The sequence below is a fragment of the Bombyx mandarina genome, chromosome 19, assembly GCF_030267445.1.
Source record: "Bombyx mandarina strain Sakado chromosome 19, ASM3026744v2".
Classification (NCBI taxonomy): Eukaryota; Metazoa; Arthropoda; class Insecta; order Lepidoptera; family Bombycidae; genus Bombyx; species Bombyx mandarina.
In genome coordinates, this window is record NC_143225.1 from 4919745 (window position 1) to 4945589 (window position 25845).

Genomic DNA, 25845 nt, shown 5'->3' on the forward strand with positions numbered 1-25845 from the left:
ATTAGCCATTGACGATCTTTAATATTATAAAAAAAAAAGATAAACAATTTTATTCCCTACTCTACAAGAAATACATATGCCATTGACTAAACTAAATGTCACATGTCTGTTAGCTCCGGTACCCACTTAACGCCAGATGGGCTCATAGACCCGTTTAAGCATCTTTTTAATAGGGTCTTTAAGCATCTTTTTACTATAAAAAAATTTAGTTATTTGTGATAGTGTCATATGCATTAACACTTTTAATAGGTATTCAATCTAGGGTAGATGTATGAATCACAATGACATTATAAATGAATATTGCACATGCAATATTGTATATTTGAGAACACGAATCAGGGCTGACTCAGAAAACAGTGTCAATTTACAATGCATATTAAAAAGCAATTTTTCATCAAATTCCGTAATTTCAGTGTTCAAGGTAAACGCGAATCACAAATCCTTTGTATAGTATAGATAGCAAGCACGCATGGCTAGTCTTATGCAATAGTAATACAAGAAAATTAGGACTTTTGCAAATAAATCTTTCATCATCATCATCATCATCATTTCAGCCTATCGCCGTCCACTGCTGAACATAGGCCTCTCCAATAGATTTCCAGTGCGACCGGTCCATTAAATCTTTAAGGTCGTCTTAAATCTGTTATTTTATATATTTATGGTAGGCAGCGGCTTGGCTCTGCCCCTGGCATTGCTGACGTCCATGAGCGACAGTGACCACTTACCATCAGGTGGGCCGTATGCTCGTCTGCCTACAAAGGCAATAAAAAAAAAATAAAAATAAATATACGTGAAGCAAAAACTTTGTACCCTTTTTACGAAAATTGCGAGAACGGAGGAGTATGAAATTTCCCACACTTATATTCACTTATATTCCCTGTTTTATAGGTAAAAGAGAGAGAGCCATTTAAAGTTTAAAATTTGGAAAAAATATCACAACAAAAAACTTTGTCAGCTATTTGAAATAATAATATGGTCAACTTAATTGAGGTTCAAATAAAAACGTCGAATTGCTGATAATTTGAAAAATAAAACTAAAAAGCCTTTCAAACCTCTATGTGTTTAAATATATACATATATATTTATAGATAATAAACGAACAGACAAAGATCAACCAAAACTGTTTATCACACAAAATTTGCTTGATGTGGAAATCGAACTCACGACCCTTGGCGCAGCAGTAAGGTCCCCTAACTACTGCACCAGCAAGTCAGTCAAATGCACAGAAGCAACTTCCAAGTAATTATATGTGGTGGTTATTGTTGTGTGCAGTTGATCTTAAGTAAATATACAAGCAAAATAAATAGAGTAAAAAATAGTATTTGTAAAAAAAAATATGCATGAATTCAACCAAGCACAGATCTGAAAATGACCAATACTTTCTTCCAGACTGAAATCTAAACTACAAACTATGATTAAGGTATCTGATTAGAGGATTATGGGATCTGATTAAGGCACCACCAAGTCTGTTTTGCACCATAGCGTCAGTTTTGCGCCATCGCGTCAGTTTTGCACCACCGCGTCAGTTTTGCATCACCGAGTCAATCTGTCATAAAACTGAACTTTGTACCTTGCAGTGACGGAGACTCATGAAAAGTCCGAAACCGACAATTATGACAGCTAGCTCCTTACACGGAAACTGTATCTATACGTAGAAATATAAAAATACAATTTCCAGTCTATGATCTCACTATATTTTATGCCTTTTTTCAGCATAGTTACTCACGAGAAATCATTGGTGAACTACGGATTAAACATTTTAACTGCTTGTAAAACATACAAATCTCCGAAGCAGCTGAAACAATTCTGATGGGAATTTATCTGGAAAATGATAGATATGTTTAGTTATCTAATAAAACTATTATCTAATATTTAAAAAAAAAAAAAAAATTAAAGGTGTGAAAAATTAAATTTACTCACAAACTTAGGTTGAAATTGACATGTGAGGTAGATAAGTTTTCAGAATATCAGTAAAATGCTTAATATTCACGCTAGAGCTATATGTATACAGTGTTTCACTGTTATATTCTACAGATTTAAAGAGGCTTGAATGACGAGGCAATACCATACTAACATACAACACAATATAAATCAGTGCATCTCAAGATTTGAAATTTGAATGAAATACTGTTAAAGTAGACTGTCATTTTGAAATTATTAAAGCGGGAGATAGGTTTTCCTAATCGCTGGTAGCATAAGGGTTTATTTCACCTACGCGTGGTTTAGTAGGAGAGCTTACGGCGATCATCCTAGAAGGACTTGCCAACACTAGCATTAGAAAGAGCAGTGCTTCGCTGACATTTCCGATCCGGCGGACAGAATGGAAAACAGTCAACGTCGCCCCAAACACGTCATTTCGGATCCTCCCGATCCACTAACGGTGCTTCTAGGTACCTCAAGCGCCGGTCATCGCTCTTGTCGAACTCGTCACTTGCGACGAAGGGCTCGACGTGTAAATTAACCCTCAGACACAGCCCACTGAGTTTCTCGCCGGATCTTCTCAGTGGGTCACGTTTCCGATCCGGTGGTAGATTCTGCGAAGCACGGCTCTTGCTAGGGTTCGTGTTAGCAACGTCATCAGGCTTGAGCCCCGTGAGCTCACCTACTGGTTAAGGCGACGCTGATATAGCCTCTCAAGGCTATATCAGCTTAGGTAGGAAAAAAAAAAAGGTTCGCTGATTATACCGCCGGATTGGAATCACTATCCACTGCGAAGATTCGGCGAGAAACTCAGTGGGTTGTGTCTATGGTTTAGCTTGCACTTCGAACTCTTGATCGCGTTCAATGAGTTCGACGAGAACGGTAACCGGTGCTGGTAATGCCTAAAAGCATAGAGAGTGGATCGGAAGGATCTGATGGCGCATCAATGAGTAGGGTTGTAAATAATGTACCATGAAATACATATTTTCTGGTAAACATTGTTTCTGTGTGTTCATAATATAATTTATTATCTTAAATTCCAAATTCGGACGGATGCTGCCCTACCCATATTTAACTGCTTAATACCAATATCTAATCGCACGTTTTTTACGGTCATTATATTATTTCTGAGGTTTCGAATACTGTACAGTTTTCGTGGTCGCCCATGAACTAAAGTGTTATTGTGGTGTATACGCGAGATTTAATCGTAAAAATCGTTTTAATTATGCTTACGACTCGAGTAAAATCAAAGAAAACACTACAAATATATAAACATACTAGCTGTTCTCGTCCGCTTCGTTGGACATTTAAAATTAGCATTATTATTTCTCACCCCCACAAAGATTCTCATCATTAACGCCCCCGCAACTCGTGTAGGGAGTCCAAAACTCATATAAATATTAGCCTGTCCATTAAGTACATGTATTTTCTACATGGATACCAAGTTTCAAGTCAATCGGATGCATGGTTCAGTAATTATAACGGAACATCCCACTAAAAACCCACTGTAGATTGATATATTAGTATAGATGTCCGTCATAATGTATTGTGGGGATATTGATCTGTGATCGTGATTGGACTTTGGACCGAGGCTGTCTAACTATAAATTTATAACAATTACGCGAATGTATCTGTCTCAGTGACGTCTCGAGTGGAGAATGTACCGATTTTGCACTTATATAGGACAAGTCCAAAGTCCAACCGTAACAATTTTGCGCGAAAACAAATATTTTCTTGGCATGTTTGTGTCAGTATTTTTTTTGATTTCTCGATTTTGTGTTTTTCTTTTGATAATTTTATTTGTGGCCTGGTCGCTATACGGTTTTTAAGAGACGTTTTTTAAAGTAGACTCAAGAATTGGAATAAAATGTATTAAGCCTTTGCATTGTCGATGTAGTTTGAGAAATTATACGCAGTCAACTGTTATTATAGATATTTATGAATACCATAGGGCAAAGTCCAACAACTAATAGATACCGACACGCCAGTTGTGACATTCATACACAAGAACAATACAATGATAATTTATAATCAAAAGACGATCTTTGTATATATGTATGTGGGATTGTAGGGCGAAAGCTAGTGCATTTTAACACCAAAATCTATTTCAAAACACCACGCGTAACATCCTTGATATGAACAAACCAAATTAATCTCTGCAAATGATAAAACGATGATACAAGTTGAAGAATGATTATTTTTTAATAAAAACGGAAAATCAAGCAAACAGAAAGAAATAGGTAAAATGAAGAGACGACGTCAAAAGCCAAGAATAAAAAACTACATCAGCTATCCAAATAGCAAAGAGGTCCGCAACAATCGAAATGACATTTTTTTTTAAATCGAATATTGCCAGTGTGAACAAACTAAAAACCGTAAAAAGAACATGCAAATCATAACTGAAAAATATCGATCCTCCCACCTATATGTATGTGTATCTGCTTGTCGACCGATTTCTTTTTGATTTGTTTCATACGAATCGAATTGTCTTTGGTTTATTTATGCCAATAAAAATATTATATTTCCAGCTTTTTTTTTCCGTCATAATATTGATAAAGAAACTATGATACAAACGTAAACCGGTTTTAAATCTTGGTCGAACTTCGATAATTGACCGAACACTAGTATTAACGAAAATAATTTTTTTGAGCGTACAAAAAAAGATGCTTTCAGACTACGCTATAAAATAGTAGCATATAGCATATATAGCTCATCGCACAATTATATCGCGCACCATACATTGTTATGGACACGGTCACTTTTTTTTTCTACCTCAGCTGATGGTCTGGAGAAACCATTTCGGCGTAATCTTAACGTAGGTGAGCTTACGGGGCTCAAACCGAGAGTGTTGCTAAAACTGGCCCTGTCAAGAGCAGTGCTTCGCAGAATCTATCACCGGATCGGAAACGCGACTCACTGAGAAGATCCGGCGAGAAACTCAGTGGGCTAAGCATATCTATTGGTTAATTTACTCGTCAAGCCATGAAAAACATGAAAAACCTTTTAGCTAATTTGCTTAAGGATTAATTATTTTATACACCAAAAGATATTAAATATAATAATATCTCTAATCTGCAGAGATTAAATAAATAGATAATAACTAAACAAATAGATGAAAATATATCTAATCTACTGAGATTAGATGATGAGAAGAATGATTTTATCAATTTTTTAAATCATAATTTTTTAATATTATAGATAATACATATCAAATACTAATGTGTAATAATAATAAAAACGTACTAAATACTATAAGAAATCGTTTGTGCAACGCACTTTCAATAAAGAATAAGTATTATATTTTTGTTGGTTTTTCATATTACTCATTCTGAGATAATGTACTATGTATAATAATCGCAGTTACACGCCGTATATTTACCTACATATTAATTTACATTCGTCATGCTGACTTTTCAATAATAAAACGACAGACCTCATGTTCATTAAACATATTTACCGATGTACTTAGAGTAGTTCTATTGAATCGAAGCGTCCTTGGCCGAAAGCCGGCGCAACCTTACGAGAGTATTGGGATTCTTGAGGTCGATATATCGAGCGTTGTTTAGAAACAGTCAATTAAAAGGTACCAACGTTTTCGCTTCTGAAATGTTGAATTCTTAACATACAGAATAATTACGATCTTATCACTATGAGTTATTGGAGATTTATAGGTTCGTTATAATAAGTCTCTCGCAAAGTGTTGTGGATTGGGAGAGGCCTATGTCCAGCAGTGGACGACTGTGAGCTGTTGTTGATGATGATGATGATGATGAAAGTGTTATCTATCTTCTATTCTATATATATTCTACATATATAAAAATTAATTGATGTTAGTTAGTCTCGCTAAAACTCGAGAACGGCTGGACCGATTTGGCAAATTTTGGTCTTAAATTATTTGTGGAAGTCCAAAGAAGGTTTAAAAGATAGATAAATATGAAAATGCTAGGAATTAAATAAAAATAACAATTTTGTTTTTCCTTTGATGTGGCCCCCGTCGGACGGATTCCTTTTGTTTGTTTTAAGTTTATTTTATACAAAAGCTTAGGTTTTTTATTTATCGATTGAGGCACTACGAAGTCTGCCGGATCAGCTAGTTCATAATAAAAAAGCATAAGATGTAGTCTTATGCTTTTTTAAATAACAATTTTATGTTTGACAAAGAAGTGGTTCATTCGAAACCACTCACAGGAGTGTCGTTCGGATGGCCAATAATCTCATCGTCACCAATTATTTGAAACCTCCGGGTATAGAACGGGCTGTATGCTTGTTCGTCTGTCTACAGTGGCAGTTTAAAAAAAAGTCTAAAATTAATAAGCACTTGGAAAATTTTCACGAAATATTACCACGATTAAACATAATGTAATGAAAACCAAAACCGTAATGAATGCATAATTACCCGTGACAGGGGGTTGCTGTGTTTGTACGGTTATTATCATAAAACTAATAATCCAATCTCCAATCAATCAATTGTACATTTTAGTGGGTAAATGAGGGTAAATGATAATCTATTTACTCATAAAGGGCAGTGTATGTGACGATTTAGTAATAGACATTTTGTAAATAGAAAAATAATAATTGTTTATTTCACATCTTGTAAACTTAGTTTATCGGTTAGCTTAATGAACTAGTTTAAATCCATGAAGAATGGGGTAAACCCAGATAAAAATTTAGGGTGAACTTTGTTACTGGATAAATGAAGCAGTCTCGCTCAGGTCAAACTGCTATAACGTCATAAAATGATTCTAATTTTTACAGACTAACCGCTGGTTTTACTGGAGTTCAGTAGAATGTGGTCGTCAGGTAAGAACGTACCCAAGTGAAAGATATTCTCATAGATGCAGAAGTGAAGTGAACATCGTGCCCATTTCAATCAACAGTCCTATACACCCAAATCTTCTACATATTTAACATTTCTACATATTTTGAGGATGCTTGAAATCAATATTTTATAACAAACAAATAAAGAATGAAGAAGAATCGCGCGAATGTAACAGGCTTCTTGCAAGAGATGTTGCGGAAACAAACAAGAGTGAGTCATTTTTTTTACAAATTTAAAAATAGGTTTTAGGTCACACTCAGGTTAAACTGCTATAACGTCATAAAATAATTCTAATTGCTTAGACTACCCACTTTTTTACTAGAGTTCCTTTACATTATAGTTACTTCATATGCTGTGTATGAAACACGATCTACGTCCAGTACAATGCGGTCGTCAGGTAAGGACGTACCCAAGTGAAAGGTATTCTCATAAACGCTTCAGATGCAGAAGTGAACATCGTTCCCACCACAATCAACAGTCCTATCCACCCAAATGTACTGCATATTTAAAATTTTGAGGATCCTTGGAATCAATCTTTTATAACAAACAAATAGAGGATGAAAACGAATCATGCGAATGTAACAGGCTTCCTGCTAGAGATATTGCGGAAACAAACAAGAGTGAGTAATTTTTTTTACAAATTTAAAAATAGGTTTTATATCTGTCAGCGAACGACATCACTATCGTGAACTTTTATCTTAACTGTGTGTACTAACTATTCTACTCAATGGGGAAATGTTTAACGTAAATGCGTTTATTTGGAGTCACCAATAATTCCAATGAGTTCATCGGTGGCGTAGTTCGGAAGAGGACTGTGGACGGATGAGCCAGAGTGGTAAGGGAGGATGCGCACTTAGGTTATGTGATCGAAAGACGACGTCTGGACTCAAGTTAGGTTAGACAACGTTACGTTGTGAGTCCGCGCGGGTGGGTACCACCACCCTGCCTATTTATGCCGTGAAGCAGTAATGCGTTTCGATTTGAAGGGTGGGGCAGCCGTTGTAACTATACTTGAGACCTTAGAACTTGTATCTCAAGGTGGATGGCGCATTTACGTTGTGGATGTCTATGGGCTCCAGTAACCACTTAACACCAGGTGGGCTGTGAGCTCGTCCACCCATCTAAGCAATAAAAAAAAAAAAAACCTTCTGCGTGAACTGATTTCAATGAATTAATGTCATATGTTATTATTGCCAATTGTTATGTTTCTTTGACAGTAAACAATAAAAGTTATTGAATTGTAATTGATGTAACACGTTTTCTCGATGCTTTTACAGCACCTATGATGAACGAACACGTGTAAACAAACATACGGTTCTCATTCTGAAATATCAAATATGTTTCATGAAATTTATTTAGTTATTTTAGCACCGTGAAGCATGTAATTATTAACCGTACAAAAGAATTGTGTTCATTTCAACCAATTAAACTACGTATTTAATCAGAATCATTTCAACAAGTTCTTGGATGGTGACCAGGAAACGGCAGACGTAGTTTCGGTCGCCCCCCGTCAGATGGAGCTACGTTTTTGTTTCCTACCTAATCTGATAGCCTTGAGAGGCTATATCAGCGTCGCCTTAACTAGTAGGTGAGCTCACGGGGCTTAAACCTGATGACGTTGCTAACACGAACCCTAGTAAGAGACGTGCTTCGCAGAATCTACCACCGGATCGGAAACGCGACCCACTGAGAAGATCCGGCGAGAAGTTCAGTGGGCTGATGGAGCTACCACTTATTATACGAAAGGGGGCTGGACGGAACTGGATAAGAGAAGAGCTAAAAATTTGCTCAGTGACGCGATTTAAAAGGGGACTATGTCCGACAGTGTACTAAACTAGGTTGTCGCTGATGATAATTACCAATCGAAGCCTTGTAAAGTTTTATTTAGGTAATCTTGGGGGCCACTTATTAATCCTGTAACGTTTGTAATCAACTAGCCAGGGGGTACATTTTTATAAATTACGAAAACTAACATATCTCATTTAATAGCCAATTGAACTACAAATTTTCATAATAAAATTAGCTTCCAAAAAAATATATCAATCAATGGAATATTTTGTGTTTATTTATATACAAGCATTTATCTGCCTTGAATAAACTTCCCATGCATCGTTAAGATAATTTTAAACTTGTTGAACAAAAAATTTTGTAAATAGTAATTGGTAAAATTTGTTATCTGCGTGACTAACAACAACAGTCAAATTTGTTAATTTATTTCCTTTATTAAAATGACTATGTACAGTAGTATTGGAAATTAGATATTTTTACTTTGGACTGTCGTTCTGCGTATGTCAGGGAATCCCAGACTTCATGGTCTGACTAAGTAGACTAATATCGTCACTCATTTAAACTTATATTAATAACCGCTTCATGTTCGTCTTGAACCGATTCAAAGTTAAACATCACAAAATGTCATTAGTATAATAATATTGACACATTCGTTTACATATTTGTCGTTACACCTAATGCTTTAAGCTCTTGTATTTTTATTGTCACTAGAGGTCCCGCAGTAGTCGAAATTCGACTATAATTAATTGGAATTGTAAGTTTGTACACTATTATGATTGTATTTTATACTTCTATAATCACAAATTTCGCCAAGACTACACTATAAAAAATATTAACAAAGACAAACAATATTTAATCTATTCTCAATTTGACAACAGACGTCAAGAACAAAAGTTTGACAATAAATAGTATGCATGCGTGTGTGCGTCAAATACATGGTATGTAGTGTGTGTAATGTTTTCTTTATTGATTTAATGTATCTTTTATGCATTATTTTGAAAAAATATTAGCATTGTGCACTTCTTCTCTGTATTTTCTATAAGTGTGGAAAATTTCATACTCCTCCGTCCGCGCATTTTCGTAAAAAGGGATACAAAGTTTTTGCTTCACGTATTAATATGTAGACTAGTGACCCCGCAGTCGGCGGTCCGTGCTGGAGTCATGGTCCAGACGGCTGGCCGATCCTTCGGCTGGTCGTAGGACCGTCGAGGCGATTCGCCCGGTTCTTGTGAATTGAGTGAATCGTGACAGAGGACGCCTCACTTTCCGGCTCACGCAGGTGCTCACTGGGCATGGTTGCTTCGGTGAGTTCCTGCACCGGATCGGAGCCGAGCCGACGGCAGAGTGCCACCATTGCGGTTGCGACTTGGACACGGCGGAGCACACGCTCATCGCCTGCCCCGCATGGGAGGGGTGGCGCCGTGTCCTCGTCGCAAAAATAGGAAACGACTTGTCGTTGCCGAGTGTTGTGGCATCGATGCTCGGCGACGACGAGTCGTGGAAGGCGATGCTCGACTTCTGCGAGTGCACCATCTCGCAGAAGGAGGCGGCGGGGCGCGTGAGAGACACGCAAGCCCGCCGCCGTCGAGCGGGGGCCAGGGAGGCGGATCTCGCCCAAGCCCTGGCCCTCTAAGTGTTTCGGGTCCCCTTCATATGTCGGTCTGGGAACAGGCGAAGGGGGCCTAAGAAGACGACGTGCAAGCTGCTCTGCACGCGTTTTACGCAAGAGCATCCGGGTGATGGAAGGCCGGCTATCCTCGACCCACGCTGGTTCTGACCCAGCGGGGTATTCCGTAGGATAGACCATTTTAACCGGCGCCATCTAGGCGGGCTCCGGATAGCCTGCCGACCGAGAGGGCTGGTGGTCGTGGCGCCGACGACCACTGGTCCAGCGTCCCGAGGGGGAGGGTGATGGGAGAGATGTGCTCCGCACTAAACGCTTCACTTTCCCCCCTTTGCCTTTTCATGGGTTCTGTCTCATGCGAGGTTCGGACGCGGGTTGTTGAGCGACAGGAGGTTTTAGTCAGTTCGACTCCGACATGCCCCGCCTTCCATCCCCAGGGGAGGGCGGAAGTCCGGCGATTTCCTCCTGACAAAAAAAAAAAAAAGTGACCCCACAGTAGTCGAGATTCGACTATAATTAATTGAAATTATAAGTCTAAACATTATTATGGTTCTATTGTCAAACACTATTATATTTCGATAATATAATCACAGTATTCGCCAAAACTCCACTATAGATCAATAATATTAAAGACAAACAATATTAATATATTTTCAATTCGACCACAGACTTTAAACAATAACAAAAGTTTCCCAATTGACAGTAAACAAAGAGTATATTTGTATGTATGTGTTGTTTCAAATACATGGTAGTGTGTGTAATGTTTTCTTATTGATTTAAAGAATCTTTTATGCATTATTTAAAAAAAATATTAGCATTGTGCACTGTCTCTATATATTCTCTATAAGTGTGAGATATTTCATACTCCTCCGTCCGCGCAATTTTCGTAAAAAGGGGTACAAAGTTTTTGCTTCACGTATTCATATATTGATACATGTAAAGCAATTATTGAAATTCAATTTAAGCTCCAACCTGGAGAATGGATGCATCCTTGTGACATTTACAGAGTGCACGACCCAGCTCTTCTGCCCTTGTCGGCTAATACAAAATAATCCCGTTTTGTTTGCTATCCATGGATGCATTCCATCCAAATATATATATATTAATTGCTAGTAACCTGTTCGTCCGTGAACGACGTTGAGTCTACGAGTTTCAATAGTTAACCGATGACCTAAATAAAATGGGACCATCAACATCGTAGTTGAGTACGTTATTCTAAGGTCAATTGGTTAAAAAGGAGGACCGGGACCTTCTTGTTCGTGAATTTGTATCGCTGTGTAATCTTGAATCAAGTGTTGGAGTTACGTGATGGTACATGGTAGTTGAACGCACGATTTTCTCGCTGGACGTCCGAAACATCGTTCTGGAGAGTTTTTTTTTATTGCCCTTGTAGGCAGACGAGCATACGGCCCACCTGATGGTGAGTGGATACCGTCGCCCATGGACTTCAGAAATGCTAGGGGCAAAGCCAAGCCGCTGCCTACCGCGAAAGTTCTCTTAAAAGTACAAGTTCTCTCTCTAAAGATCTCTAAATCAAATTAGGAACTTTAACTGTACTTCGTCTATTGCGCGGTGCCGCTTCAATTACCCTTATTTCAACGGTCACCGTCCTCGCCGAACCCGTCGCTTGCGACGAAGGGCTCGACGAATAAATTAATCCACAGGCACAGGCCAGAGTTTCTTACCGGATCTACTCAGTGGGTTGCGTTTCCGATGCGGTGGTAGATTCTCCGAAGCACTGTTCTTGTTAGGGCCAGTGTTAGCATCATCCTCATGAGCTTACTACTCGCCCGGTTACGCTGTCATAGCCCCTAAGGCCTTACTTTCTTAAGGCTATGTCAGTTTAGGTAGGAGAAAAAAAAAACGACCCTTACGATGCGTTCTGGTTTTCTGAAGCCTGGTTTACAGACTAGCTGCATGATCTCTTTGAACCATTAGCGTAAATGTGTCAATGAATCCAAGTACGTAAAGGCTATTGTGGGAATGCACGAACAGATATCTAAGTAATGGAATTGTTTACTTAACGTTCTTATGTTGATGAAATTTTATTAATCTAAGGGAACTCGCGTTTTCAAAGACTACCTGCCAATTACAGCGGCGCAAACATCGTGCCCCATTTCTGGAAAAAAATGTGAGAGGTCTTAGAGTATTTTAAAATATAGTGACGTCATCAGGAGGAGCCATAATTTTATAGAAAGACTACTCGTTAATCTATATAGTTACGCACGTGTAGAATCATAATCAGAAACAATACGGTTAGAAACAATCTTGAGAAGGTAAATAATATGGCGGTCAATTGATAGGTCTAGTGTAACGGCGCAAGCATGCAATTGAGACTAATTTGTCTCAATCTCTCTTAAATGCACATATCAGCATACATCATTGAAATTGTTCTCTTTTTTTTTTTTATTGCTTAGATGTGTGGACGAGCTCACAGCCGACCTGGTGTTAAGTGGTTACTGGAGCCCATAGACTTCTAAAACGTCACACACCTTGAGATATAGTTCTAAGGTCTCAGTATAGTCACAACGGCCGCCCCACCCTTCAAACCGAAACGCATTACTGCTTCACGGCAGAAATAGGCGGGGCGGTGGTACCTACCCGTGCGGACTCACAAGACGTCCTACCACCAGTAATCTCTTCAAATGTTTCGTGTTAATAGTGGTTTCGTATCACTTATGTGCATACCTAGTCTTCCTTTTAAGAGATACTATCTAATAGAAATCCAGGATGAAGAAATGAGGAAAGAATGTTCTCCAAATAAATTGAATTGATTGTCTTGATATTTCTAAGGTGAAAAAGGCTAAAAAAGTTAACATTCTAGATATAATGTATCATTTAATGACTGGTTTCATTCTTATCTGAGTTATATGTGATATATATTTTTTCAAGATAAATAAGTAAATAGATAAAGTGAGCATTATTGTTTTATCAAAGTTAATTTTGATGTATTTATGTTTTCTTTTTATTATACAATGATAGCCGACAGGAATATTTTATTATTGTACATTCAATTTGTTTGTTTATGTGAAATATTCACTAGTGATAGGACCTCTTGTGAGTCCGCGCGGGTGGGTACCGCCACCCTGCCTATTTCTACCGTGAAGCAGTAATGCGTTTCGGTTTGAAGGGTGGGGCAGCCGTTGTAACTATACTTGAGACCTTAGAACTGATATCTCAAGGTGGGTGGCGCATTTACGTTGTAGATGTTTATGGGCACCAGTAACTACTTAACACCAGGTGGGCTGTGAGCTCGTTCACCTATCCAAGCAATAAAAAAATATATATATTTCATTCAATGGATACAGGAAGAACTGAACTTAACCACTTCTTGCATTAATGTAGCACAAGTGTATACTTGTTGTTTGATTTAATCATCAAAAAGCTTACTTAATAGTCTATAAAATAGTGGTCTGTTTATTTCATTAAGGTGATTTTTTTTAAATCTCAGGAGTCAATTTCATTTCTCTTACCGAATTATTTTGCGCATTTACTGTATGTAATTGCATCATTAATTTGTTTATCAATTAAATGCATCAGGTTAAATGTACACATAACCAATGAGACTGATAAACTATATAATTATGTCATCACTTGCTTTGTTTTGTACGAAACACTAAATATGTAAATGATGGGGATGTTTATTACGATATAAAGGTAGCCACAGCATATTCGGTGTTAACTGGTTACTAAAGACCACTGACACCATAAATATTGTGATGTAAGAATGAGGTCTTAATTTCATAAAAATATTGACACATTCATTTACATAAGCTGTGTGGTCATAAACAGGCAATTCTATGACTATTCTGATCTATGTCAATTTATTTAAGCTAAAATTGAATCCACGGCTTAATGCATGTGATTGCTGTCATCAATCCCAACAAATGAGGTCAAAGATTAAATTTTATTAAATATTGGTTATCTCTGCCACTACTGCACTTCCTGTCGGACAAAGTCTCACATTAATTGCAGTTTTCACTCATAAAGTTGTTCTGTTTCAGCAATCGCCAATTAACTAATACTTGTGATAAGCATACTGTGCTTATAACTTATTCAATTTTTATATGTGCATATATGTCTCTATAGCTTGCTGAGCAAAATTTAAAAGTTTAAAAGTTTCATTTAAAAATTAGATAGGTCTAGCTGGCTTTGTTGCAAGGATTTTAAAAGAACATTCTGGTTATAAAATATAAACAACTTGGAACAAATCATGCACAATCATCCAGACCCAAATTAGAATTCCCTGTGTTATGGGTACCAGAGATTGACATATTTACATAGTTATATAAGTTGAAATATATACAAATATAGATATATAAATTGAAATACAGTCAAAATCTGTTATAACGACATTGAAGAGACTGCTCATATTCAGTCGTAAAAACCGATAGTCGTTACAACCGGTGTTGCTTAATGTGTATCGTGCAAGTACAAACAAATCGATAGGGAATTATTGGAAATATATATTTACATAATACGCGATTTTTCTTCAATATTAATTTGTTTTCTTTTTCTTTGCGACATTTTGAAAGTTTCACGAATAACTCCACAAAGTTTTGGTGCGTCTTGTGTATAGATAAGTAACAAACTAACTGAAGAGATATGAAGAAGCGGACTTTGACTCTACTGCATGCACGTGTTTTGTTTCTAAGAATTAGAAAATACCCTACACTAAACTAAATCCTATTGTTTTCTTTCCTGATTTTAATAGCCATTGAAAACAGATGTGGATACCTATTCAAATTGTTTACATTACAGCTTAGCCGGTCGTTCTAACAGATCTAATACTCCGAAATATTAGTTAAATGTGGTCGTTTTATGAGGTATGTCGTTATAAGCAATGTCGTATAAAGCAATGTTTTTAATAAGGCGGTCATATAGCATTCAGCCGGGACCTTGGTTCTAGGTTATTATAACCGGCATGTTGTTCTAAACGATGTCACAGTAAACGGTTTTGACTGTATATACAAATATAGATAATAGACACTCAGATGAAGAGCAAGCAAACCTGTTCATCACACAAAGGTTTGCCCGATGTGGGAATCAAACCCATAACCCTCGGAACAACAGTCGGGGCTACTAACTACTTCACCACTTAGTCAGTCGAAACTCGTTAGAGTCAAAGTTTTTATCATATAAATGAATGGTGAGCACAAGGATTGATTCTAATTTTACTACACATAGGCACTTCGAAACCAAGTTCATTCAGTAGACTGAAAGTCTTCAAACATAATTGTCAACTCATTTCTCATATCTCTTAAGAACAACTTAGCTGATAGGAGAGTTCTTCAGGAGTAGTCTGATCACAATCTTGTTCTTAGCAACATATTTCACATATTTGAACATTGCATTATATCAAATAGTTAAGTCGCTACATGATTTGTAGCTTGTTGTAGAAGTAAAGAGTTTGTGGTGAACACAGAGTTCAGAATTTTCAGATTGTATTTGGATACTGGACCATGAAAGCTGCCAGAAACTAGGCAGTTGTTTATTTTATTATAATCTTAGGCTTAGAACGGAGATCGTCTTTCTGGAATATATTATGTATGATATGCAACAAAATTTAATCTGAAGATTTGGCCTACTCCTGTAGGTACTACTACCACTTTTCTATCGTCTATAGAGCCTATATTGTTGCAGTATTGATAACTATTTTAAGTAAGAAAAGCAGGGTATCCTGCAAGCTCACAAGGTTGGTGTCACCATCATATCCGATAACAAAATGAATGTTGCTGAAAAATACTAGGGGTAAGAGAAAGACAACCAGTATATGTATAGGTCCAGGTCTAGATGCCTTTCAGTAGCTGATTGTTTCTTTAATGTTAAAAGAGACCCTATTTGATAATGCTAGAATGTTTTCAATATTATACATCAAACAAGGATATGCAAGGTTTCCAATAAATGCGCTAATAACATTTAGACTCGATCATATTTATTTAATAAAACAAAATATAAACATGTTTATTGACCTACATAAGGTGATAACCCTACCATATACATGTTAGGAAACTTATTTAGAGGTCGAAATGTCGAACCTGTCGTATACTAGTTCCGTGATCACGATGCAGGAGGTCCATCGCTAAGTGTCAGAGTAAACATTTGACAAAACAAGCATAAAACCAGTTTACACACTACACATGCACAATTGTGTTCAGTAAACAAAGACGTAATAGATATTTTGTGATGATTTTCGCGCATTACACCTACTTTGGCTATATATATTTTGGCTATAATTCTACTCAGTCTTACTTGGTTAAAAATGAAGTAACTTCTCAAGAATTGCTAGGGAATCGTTTTAATTAACTTGTTTGTGACGATTGTATCTACGCAAGAAAAACTTACCTGAATCTCGAAGTCCCATGATTATGTATATACGCAGTAATTAAAGATTTGTAACTTTTTCACTTGTTTTAGGCACGAAATACAATTTAAAGCAATTAATAAATAAAAGCATAGATTATACACTTAATATAAATAAAAGTCTGTCCAAACATTTTGGCCCTTAATTACTTGCTTTTTGACAGCTGCACAACTTGTCACAGTTGTCACTTTGAAATCCTACTGTCAAAACTGTAATGCCAAAACTGTCAACGTCAAAAACGCGACCATTGACTTTTTTTTATATATTTATTAGCTGGATTCTAGATTTTTAGCCAAAAATTAATTATGACGACAATCACTTTCTAATTGGAGCACAATGTAATTCGATGAAATGAAATAATGATCCAGAGTAATGGTAATAATTAACTGAGATTAATGGAGTTTTTGAACGAGCCCGACAAGCCACACCCAGCGATTTTGTTTCAATTATTCAATATTTATACACTTTTACAGATGCCGAACGATTATTAACCTACCGTTATTAAGCAATGAAACCAGAAGACACGAAATTAACAAAATAAATAATATCACACAATACCCACGACTTTTCTGATTGCTTTCCCGTCAAAAATCTCATATTTTTTATTATTATTTTGCAGTGCTACGAATCACAAAATGTTTAGTTCGTTATTTCACAGCAACGCCATCTAGTTTGCTACATGAAAAATACTGAATTTATAATTTTTTGGACGTTTCTTCTGTTTTGGAATTGACTAATAAATGGTTATTAGTGGTACACGTTGTGTTTGAATTGAAAAACAAATTTTGATATGTAATTTTAAATAGACACTTAAGCATTTTTGTTCCCTATATTCAATTAAAGTATAAAATGTAATTTTAGTAAAATAACTATTTATCCTAGCTGTTCTGATTTCTGGGTGTTATCTCCAAGGAAGGGCATTTAATTTTCGATACAAGGTTATTTGCAATGAACTCTAGAAGTGTAGGTACATTCTATCTATACTTTTTATATTGAAGGATCAAAGTGTTCAGAAAATGACACTTAGTTTATAGCTGCAAGTCCTGTAATGTTATCACTTTATCGTACATTCGTATGCGATAACATGCAGTAATGGCGAAGACTGATTAACAAATTTGCGTTGCTTTTTTGAGAGTTTATTCTTTATAGTTCTTCACAAAATACATTTTCCGACATTTAGCCTTTTCGTTTTTCGTTTATTATCAACATATTTCATTATTTAATGCACATCAAACATAAAGATTCAGTTAGAAAGCTTCAAATTAATTTATGAGGTTCACGTTTTCTTGTTTTAAATTTTTTATCTTATAAGTTCTGTGCAAACGATTGTTGTATACTGACGTGCAGCCATGTTGATTCTTGTTTGATAAGCGCTTGCTATGCTATTTCTTTTTCTCAGTGCATATCTCTGATTAACATTTTCTTTCTAGGTTTCGATCTAACTGATCATATAAAATGCGGATCTTTATATGAATAAGGCAAATCATTTCCCAGCAATATGTTGGTGACGAAACGATACGAAAAGAAGGATGGGTAATTTGATGAATACCGAATTCAATAGACTTACCATAGCTTGGTAGGTAGCCGTTCAGGGTATCCTTTGCCGCAATGCTGCTCTTTTAGCACCTAGCTAATAAGACATACCTGCCAAGCTTATTTCACCGGTTCGTCTCAGGATTGTGGTTCTTCTTGGGCAATAGGTCGTGTTTATCTTGACTTTAAGATAGCGTGATAATGCCAACAACGAAATACATCCCATTGCTCCTTACACAGTTTTAAGATACCGCTTCCAAATGACAGTTTTGCATTATGTAACATTTTCTTTTATTTGTAAGTGGGTACTTCAAAATGAGTAATCACTGAAGAGCTCGTTAGCCTAAGAGCTTACAAATTAGAAAACTATACCATGGCTTCCAAGTATTAGAAACTTTCAAGGATCATTATCTACATTATAAATACTATTATTTAACGGGTTCATCCCACGAATTTTAGTTAGTTTCTGATATTTCGGCAGTGTCGCAAGCAATTGGATCACGGGTAGCCCTGTCTAGCAATCTATATGTACATATGTTATATAAACTGTTACGGCTTGATCTCGCGTTATTTATTTTTATCATTTATATTATTTTAGTCCGATGACTGATTATCTGTGATCACGAAAACTGTAGTGTTTGAAACGTTGGAAGTTAATACTACGTTATAATAAGAATATTAGGAAAGTAGGTTTGGTTCCACACTGTCTCAAGTGATAGGATCGTAGAACTCATTCTTCACTCACTCTTCAGTACTACATGTACATGAGATAAAAAAAAACACGTATTTAGAGTTCTATTCACTACTTAATTGTTTCTATGTTGTATTAGCATTCTTTTGACCTTTTATCGTTATACAGAAAACCTTTTAAATAATAATTGTTTGAAACTACTATTGTTGTATGTGTCATTGAACTGTATTTCCATTTTGTTTTATTACTGTAGTTAGCATTTTGGATAGTTCAAAGCTTTATTTAGACGCAGTCGCATTTCTCAACGTTCGACAGTAGCTTCGTCGTCTATTTATACCGTTCACCATCGTTATATAATAAATACGAAATAAACATAAGTCAGTCGAAAACAACATATATATTTATAGACGAACAGAACTGTGTCAAGTACAGCTTCAGTTGTTTTGGAACAATAAATTTTGTATGATAATCCAAGCTCTTAATACCAAAACGTTTATATGGCAAGTAATATTTGTTTTCCAAAAAAAAAAAAATGCTATAAATGATAATGCTTTGATAATTATGCAAAGCTTATCTTAAATTGACGATTTTATATACGAATTGAAATTCAGTTCAGTTAGTATAACTTCTTAATACCTTATGAGATATACATAATGTAGACTTAACTTCCAAAGTGAAGAAATAAATACACAGATTGCAATTAATAGTTCACTTAATTCTGTATTGCTTTATTTGTAATTTCGCTAGTACAATCTTCAGATATCTGCTCACTACGGAATACACTGCTTTCTCTCCCGTTTTTTTAGACTACCGCCTTTTTATTATATCACGTCCTCACTACTGTCATTGCCCCCACCAACAGTTTTGCTAGTTGGCAATCCGAAAGTTGCCTTAACTTTAACATGATAAATTTTATTTTAATTATTTTACAACAAACCTTACACTAATATGATGGCTGTTTGTTTTATATATACCTTAATTCCTAAAGCTTCTGCACGAATTTTTATTGATTTTATCTTTGAAACGGGAACCCATGATTGCTTTACTCCGGAAATTGGCTAGAAGATGTTATCACTGAGAGTTCAGATAAAAATATTAGTTATAGCACTCTGTTCTACCACCAGTTCCTGATGTCTTCTCAAGAATTCTTCAAATTGCTCAAAATATACCATATTATGCCTGCAAGAATTTTAAGATAACATTGAAAACTTATATTTGTCTTCTCCAATTTTATTATTAACAATTCTATAATAACTACTGATAAGTCGTATAGCGCGCACTGTAATTGTCTTTCTCGAAACAAGATAAATGGGTAATTTACGGTCTGTAACAATCGACACATTTAGAGCTGTGAAGTTGATAAATAAAACAAACTATTGTGATTAAATAAACTTCATTCGATAACGCTGAGTCGAAGTATTCCAGAATTTGTGTTGCAACACGGCGTTGTGTTGGGTAGATCTGCTACTTCAATATACAGAACGATGGAAGAAGTCTTAAATGGTACAAGAAGTTCTAGAAATTCTCTCATAATCGGGGCGGAGTGGAACCTGTACACATTGGATCTTCAACAAAAATGGATCTCGTCTTGAATCGGAGAACTAACTCAGACTAAGTATATTCGCAGAAGTAATGTTATTCGGAAATGTGCCTTAAAGATCAACTTAACTAGCTTGTTAATTCTTTAACGTAAATCTAATTCATATTTAATAAAATTGCCTCACATAGCAGATAGAATCGACTGTCATTGTGATAGAAAAGATTTAGGAGAAAACAGGCTGGAATACTTCATAATAAAATTTATCAATGAAGGAACATGTTTGAGAAAGATCTTAAACAGGCGTTGCATACAGGTCGTTTTAAGCCGATCACTCGGAAAATCTGTCAAGGTCTGGTCTGGGATGTCTGCTTAAGACGTGTAGAGTCTAATTTAATGTGAGCTTTACAACAAGTACTTGTTTTACAGATACACATCACATGTAATTATGCAACGCATCTAATAATATGCAGCCGATGATGTATCACGACACTTCTCGCTGCATTTGGCAAAGGCGTCGCGGCTGTTACCTCTTAGCGCTTGGCAGCCGTGTGCTGTGCTGCCATTCAATGACACATTGGTTCATTTTTACAATCCATTCATACCTGCAACACTTTAGCTTTAGACGTTATTTAACTGATATCAAAACAGATGGTTTCCCAATCCGCTACTTCTACAATCAGACGCAACCCACTTAGTTTTTCACCGGATCTTCTCAGCGGGTCTCGATTCCGGTCTGGTGGTAGATTCAGCCAAACAATGCCATTAATAGGGCTAGTGTTAGCAAATTCACTAGGCTGAGCCCCAAGAACTTGCCTACACGTTCGGAAAATCTAGTATAACCCTACTTACTGGAATAGGCCGGCCAAAGAAAAGTTAGTAAGTACTATAGGCTATCTGAATAGAAAAGGAAAGAACGCAACGGATCACCTTGAACCGTGAGGTCGAATTGAAATGCATTGTTTTGTATGTTTCGCGGTAGAAATTGGCAGCATGTTAGAAACTACACAATTTGTTTTCATTGAAAGAATTTTCACTCGCTTCTGACTTTCGCTTGATTCAAGGAACCTAGTATCTCAAAGGCAACCGCTTCACGAATGCATTGACCACCGAATCGGAATCGTATCCCGCTGAAATTTTCCGGCGACAAATTAGCCGGCTGATGCTGTGGGTTAAGTGATGTTTCGAGGTCTTCGACCAGCTCATTGGATACGGTGATCCAGCACAAAGCTGCTGCAACACCGAGAGGGGGTCGTTACCGTTCTCATCGAACCCGTCGCTTGTGACGAAGGGTTCGGCGAGTAAACTAGCCCATAGACCTAGTCCACTGAGTTTCTCGCCGGATCTTCTCAGTGGGTCGTGTTTCCGATCCGGTGGTAGATTCTGCGAAGCGCTGCTCTTGCTAGGGCCAGTGTTAGCAACGCCTCCTGGTTTGAGCCACGAGAGCCCACCTACACGCTAGGGTAACTCTGTTTTAGCCTCTCAAGGCTAACAACATAGGTAGGAATAAAAAGAGGGGATCAGTTGTATCGAATAGAAATGTCTAAGACCTTTATGTCTTGAGAGGCTATTTCAGCTTCTCCTTAACGTGTAGTCTTAGACCTTAAAATACCGCTCGTAGCTCGCAGGTTCAACTAGCTCAACAATTAATAGACATATATACAAAAAGCCAAAAAAGTTAAATATCTCTTCTGTTTATCAAACGATTTTTCTTTTTTTAACTAGCTTCAAAAAAGGTGCAAGTTCTCAATTCGACTGTTTTTTTATGTCGGTTAACTCAGAATTTTGTTGTGAACCGATTTCGATGTTTCTTTTTAATTTGAAACTCGGCATAACACACAAAACGCAACTAAACCTTTCAATGTGTTTATGCTCATGTTTATACTATAATAGTAATTCTCGTTTTTTCCTTTCGAGAACGGTCTCTTTACATTTGATTCCAAAATCATCAGGGTCAATAGCCGGATAGCAATATTTTTTTATACTGATTACAGTTAATATATCTGTTGTAATTATAATGCTAATTTATTTTTATTTCAAGCAGCATACGACTACTAATAGTGCCTAATTAAAATTACTTTTACAGCTTAAGCTTTGAATTTGTAAATTGTGCTAACTTAATATTCAAGCCCACTGAGTTCCTCACCGGATCTTCTCAGTGGGCTGCGTTTCCGATCCGGTGGTAGATTCTGCAAAGCACTGCTCTTGCTAGGGCCAGTGTTAGCAACACGCCCGGCTTGAGCCCCGTCAACTCACCTACACGTCAAGGAGAAGCTGAAATAGCCTTTCAAGGCTATCAGCATAGGTAGGAAAAAATTATTATAATATGCAAACGTTGACGAACCACAATAGTCGCCCATGATTACGAAAAATGTAAAGTATTCGAATTGTCGCAAATAGATAATATAATACACAACAATAAAAAAAAAACACGAGATTAAATCGTAAAATTAGTTTTAATTACATCTAAAGACTAGCAAAAACCGAAGAAAACATTGTACGAATATGGCCATTTAAGCTTACTAAAGACAATGTATCCGAAATTATGGTCTGTGCCTTTGCCTTGATAAAGTAAACTGTTGTTTATGTAATTAGGACTTAGGCTCTCATGGCCGACTATTTAAAAACAACATATTACCTTATAAGGTTGCGTGATAACAAGGTAACTGATAATTTTGAGGTTCAATTTATCTTTCGAATATTACCATAACATTGGCTACATTTAGCGTTGTTGGAAAATATGTTGCTTTGTACGCATTTGTATTAGATGAGCTCCTTTGGGTAAATAAATGTACTAATCTTCGGTTTTCGGGACTCGTGGATATAATTAAAACTACTTTTAAGGATTAATAGACGACGAACGAGGTCCGTGACTGAGAAAAGTGTGAAGTCGAAAAATCGGAAATAATAGAACGACATTAAAAAAACAAGAGATTAAACCGTAAAAATAAATAAATATTTACTAACAATCACGCCACGTTAACTGGTCCCGTGGTAACTTCGTAAAGAACTTGTGTTACAGGTACCAGATAACGGAAAAGATTTTTATTATACACATACATAAATTTAAGGTACATCCATAACCATGGAAAAGACATTTATATATTTATCATATAAATATCCTCCCTTGGCGGGATTCGAACCCGCGACCCCTTGTGTAGTGACCATGTCACTCACCACTACACCAGACGGCCGTTAAATAGTTTTAATTTTAAATAAAAATAGTTTTGAAAATAATTCAAACAAACTTACATCAGCTACCTACACGTAAATTATATAAATTACATACACGCAAATCACATTCGAAACATAAAACCCAAGACTATTCGTCTGTTCATCTTAATGCAAGCGTTTTTATAAACCTGGCCTTCGCAAGTTCTATTTCATTATTACATTATTTAATTGAAGTAGGTATTATATTACTTTTTTATAGTCATTTTTAATTAAAATTGTATGTTTCTTTACATATTCATTACGTAATACTTAAGACTAATTTAGACCACAGGCTAGATAGTTAATGTTTAATTACATTTGATGTCTCTAAGTAACTTGTATTTTTTTTTAGTTTAGTGCCTGTTTGAGTTAATTATAGGCACTTCATGCTATTTTTATTTAATCGGACGTCATTGAGGTCGTAAACCGAATAATATTTAAATTATAAATTTACTATAAAAAAATTGTTTCGAACAATGGAGAGTTATATATTTATACATTTAATTTCATTTCTTTTGTGGTTATTCACAAATGTTGAAAAAAATTGTATTTCTGATATCAAGGTACCTACATCAATCGTTCCCAATGCCGATTTTATATTATGCAGCGGCTAAAAATTTAACTTTGTCAATCAAAGCCCCGTTAGACTATGAACCATTATCGTTCTAAGGTATTTAGGAATGATGATTTTTGGAAAATATACGATAGGGAAAGAAAGTTCGATCTATACTTACCAGTAACATTTTTTTGTGTAGCTGGGAGGTGGTTAAGTTTGTATCAACAATTTGTTTTTGAATTCCCAATTAATTCCACTTATCCACTAACCCATCCGTATGTCATTAAGCCAACCAGGCTCAAAAATTGTTCATTTATTTCTAAGATAAGTTGTAATACGGTGTGTTATTAATATGCAATTGATTAAATAAATAAAAACATGTTTGAAGATGATGTTTTGTATTAAAATTTTTCACTGTTTACACAAATACAAAAGGAAGGCCACAAAGTGTATAAGTACTGCCTCGTTACTAAATAAGTTACCTTGAATAAGTTTAATATACGTATAGAAGCCTTTTTTCTTCCGTATCCATCAGTTTAGCTGTCTCGTGCTGTTAAAAGATGATTTCTATTTGATTTTATTGCATGGTAACACTAGAATGTTTAATATAATAATGAATAAAAGGAATATTCCAATCTAAAATGAATTATTTGAGTTCGAAAATAAAGCCGAAACAGCAATTCTAATTTTACCGCATTCTTTTTTTTATTTTTTTTTATTGCTTAGATGGGTGGACGAGCTCACAGCCCACCTGGTGTAAAGTGGTTACTGGAGCCCATGGACATCTACAACGTAAATGCGCCACCCACTTTGAGATATAAGTTCTAAGATCTCAGTATAGTTACAACGGCTGCCTCACCCCTTCAAACCGAAACGCATTACTGCTTCACGGCAGAAATAGGCAGGGTGGTGGTACCTACCCGCGCGGACTCACAAGAGGTCCTACCAATAGTAAAAAGTTCTTATAAATAAATCAATTTCGATGACTATATTTTTAATTTCTATCGGAAATTTTATTCCAACTTAATCTTTGAGTCGCAAACCAGTTTATGCATATCTAATATGATAAAGATTTTAGTTGGATTTTACTAAAATAAAGTGGATTCGATATTTTTTTGTTCCGTTTTTATTGCATGATAAGCGGATTATACAAAACAAAACCGTTGTGTCAAGTTACTTTTTTAGTGACATTTGGAAAACAGAGTGTCCTTACGTGCGCCAAATCTATTAAATGCCTTAGTTTTTTCGGATACAACAAGACAACCTCTACACCATCCGATGTCTACTTCACCGAATTAGAATGCTTTTGGGATCTACTGTTGATATAGTCTAAGTCTTACTGGTGGTAGGACCTCTTGTGAGTCCGCACGGGTAGATACCACCGCCCTGACTATTTCTGCCGTGAAGTAGTAATGCGTTTCGGTTTGAAGGGCGAGGCAGCCGTTGTAACTATACCTTAGAACTCTTATCTCAAGGTAGGTGACGGCATTTACGTTGTAGATGTCTATGGGCTCCGGTATAACCACTTAGGTAGGCCGTGAGCTCGTCCACTTATCTAAGTAATAAAAAAAGTCACGGTTACTAAGCTTTTATCATAAAATAACCCTTAGACGTAGAATTTTACGCAAAATTTTACGGAAATTAATTCACCAAACTCTCGTTCAGTGGCCGCCTACATTTGAAGGAATCGTAATTATATTTATATCATGTTTCGTTTTTGATAAGAAAATAAATACGATAAGCACGGGCGCATCGACCCGGATTCGTTTACACTTCGAAAGATATTTAATAACAAAAACA

General features: G+C 36.2%; 1 protein-coding gene across 3 annotated transcripts in view; it reads right to left on the reverse strand.

Annotated features, from left to right (window-relative positions):
* The window catches only part of Hnf4 (Hepatocyte nuclear factor 4), an 84494-nt gene that overhangs the window by 41979 nt on the left and 16670 nt on the right, over positions 1-25845 (reverse strand). The window contains exons 1-2 of one of the 3 annotated variants that reach the window (XM_089735574.1): positions 16625-16705; positions 16497-16594 (exon numbers count right to left, since the gene is read on the reverse strand). The exons of 1 other annotated variant lie outside the window; for it this stretch is intronic. In XM_089735574.1, the coding sequence (XP_089591700.1) occupies positions 16497-16515 (19 nt within the window). In that variant the 5' untranslated portion in view covers positions 16516-16594; positions 16625-16705. Of the gene's footprint in view, positions 1-12233; positions 12271-16496; positions 16603-16624; positions 16706-25845 lie in introns of those variants that run through there. One more of the 3 variants, XM_089735575.1, reaches the window with a different exon arrangement.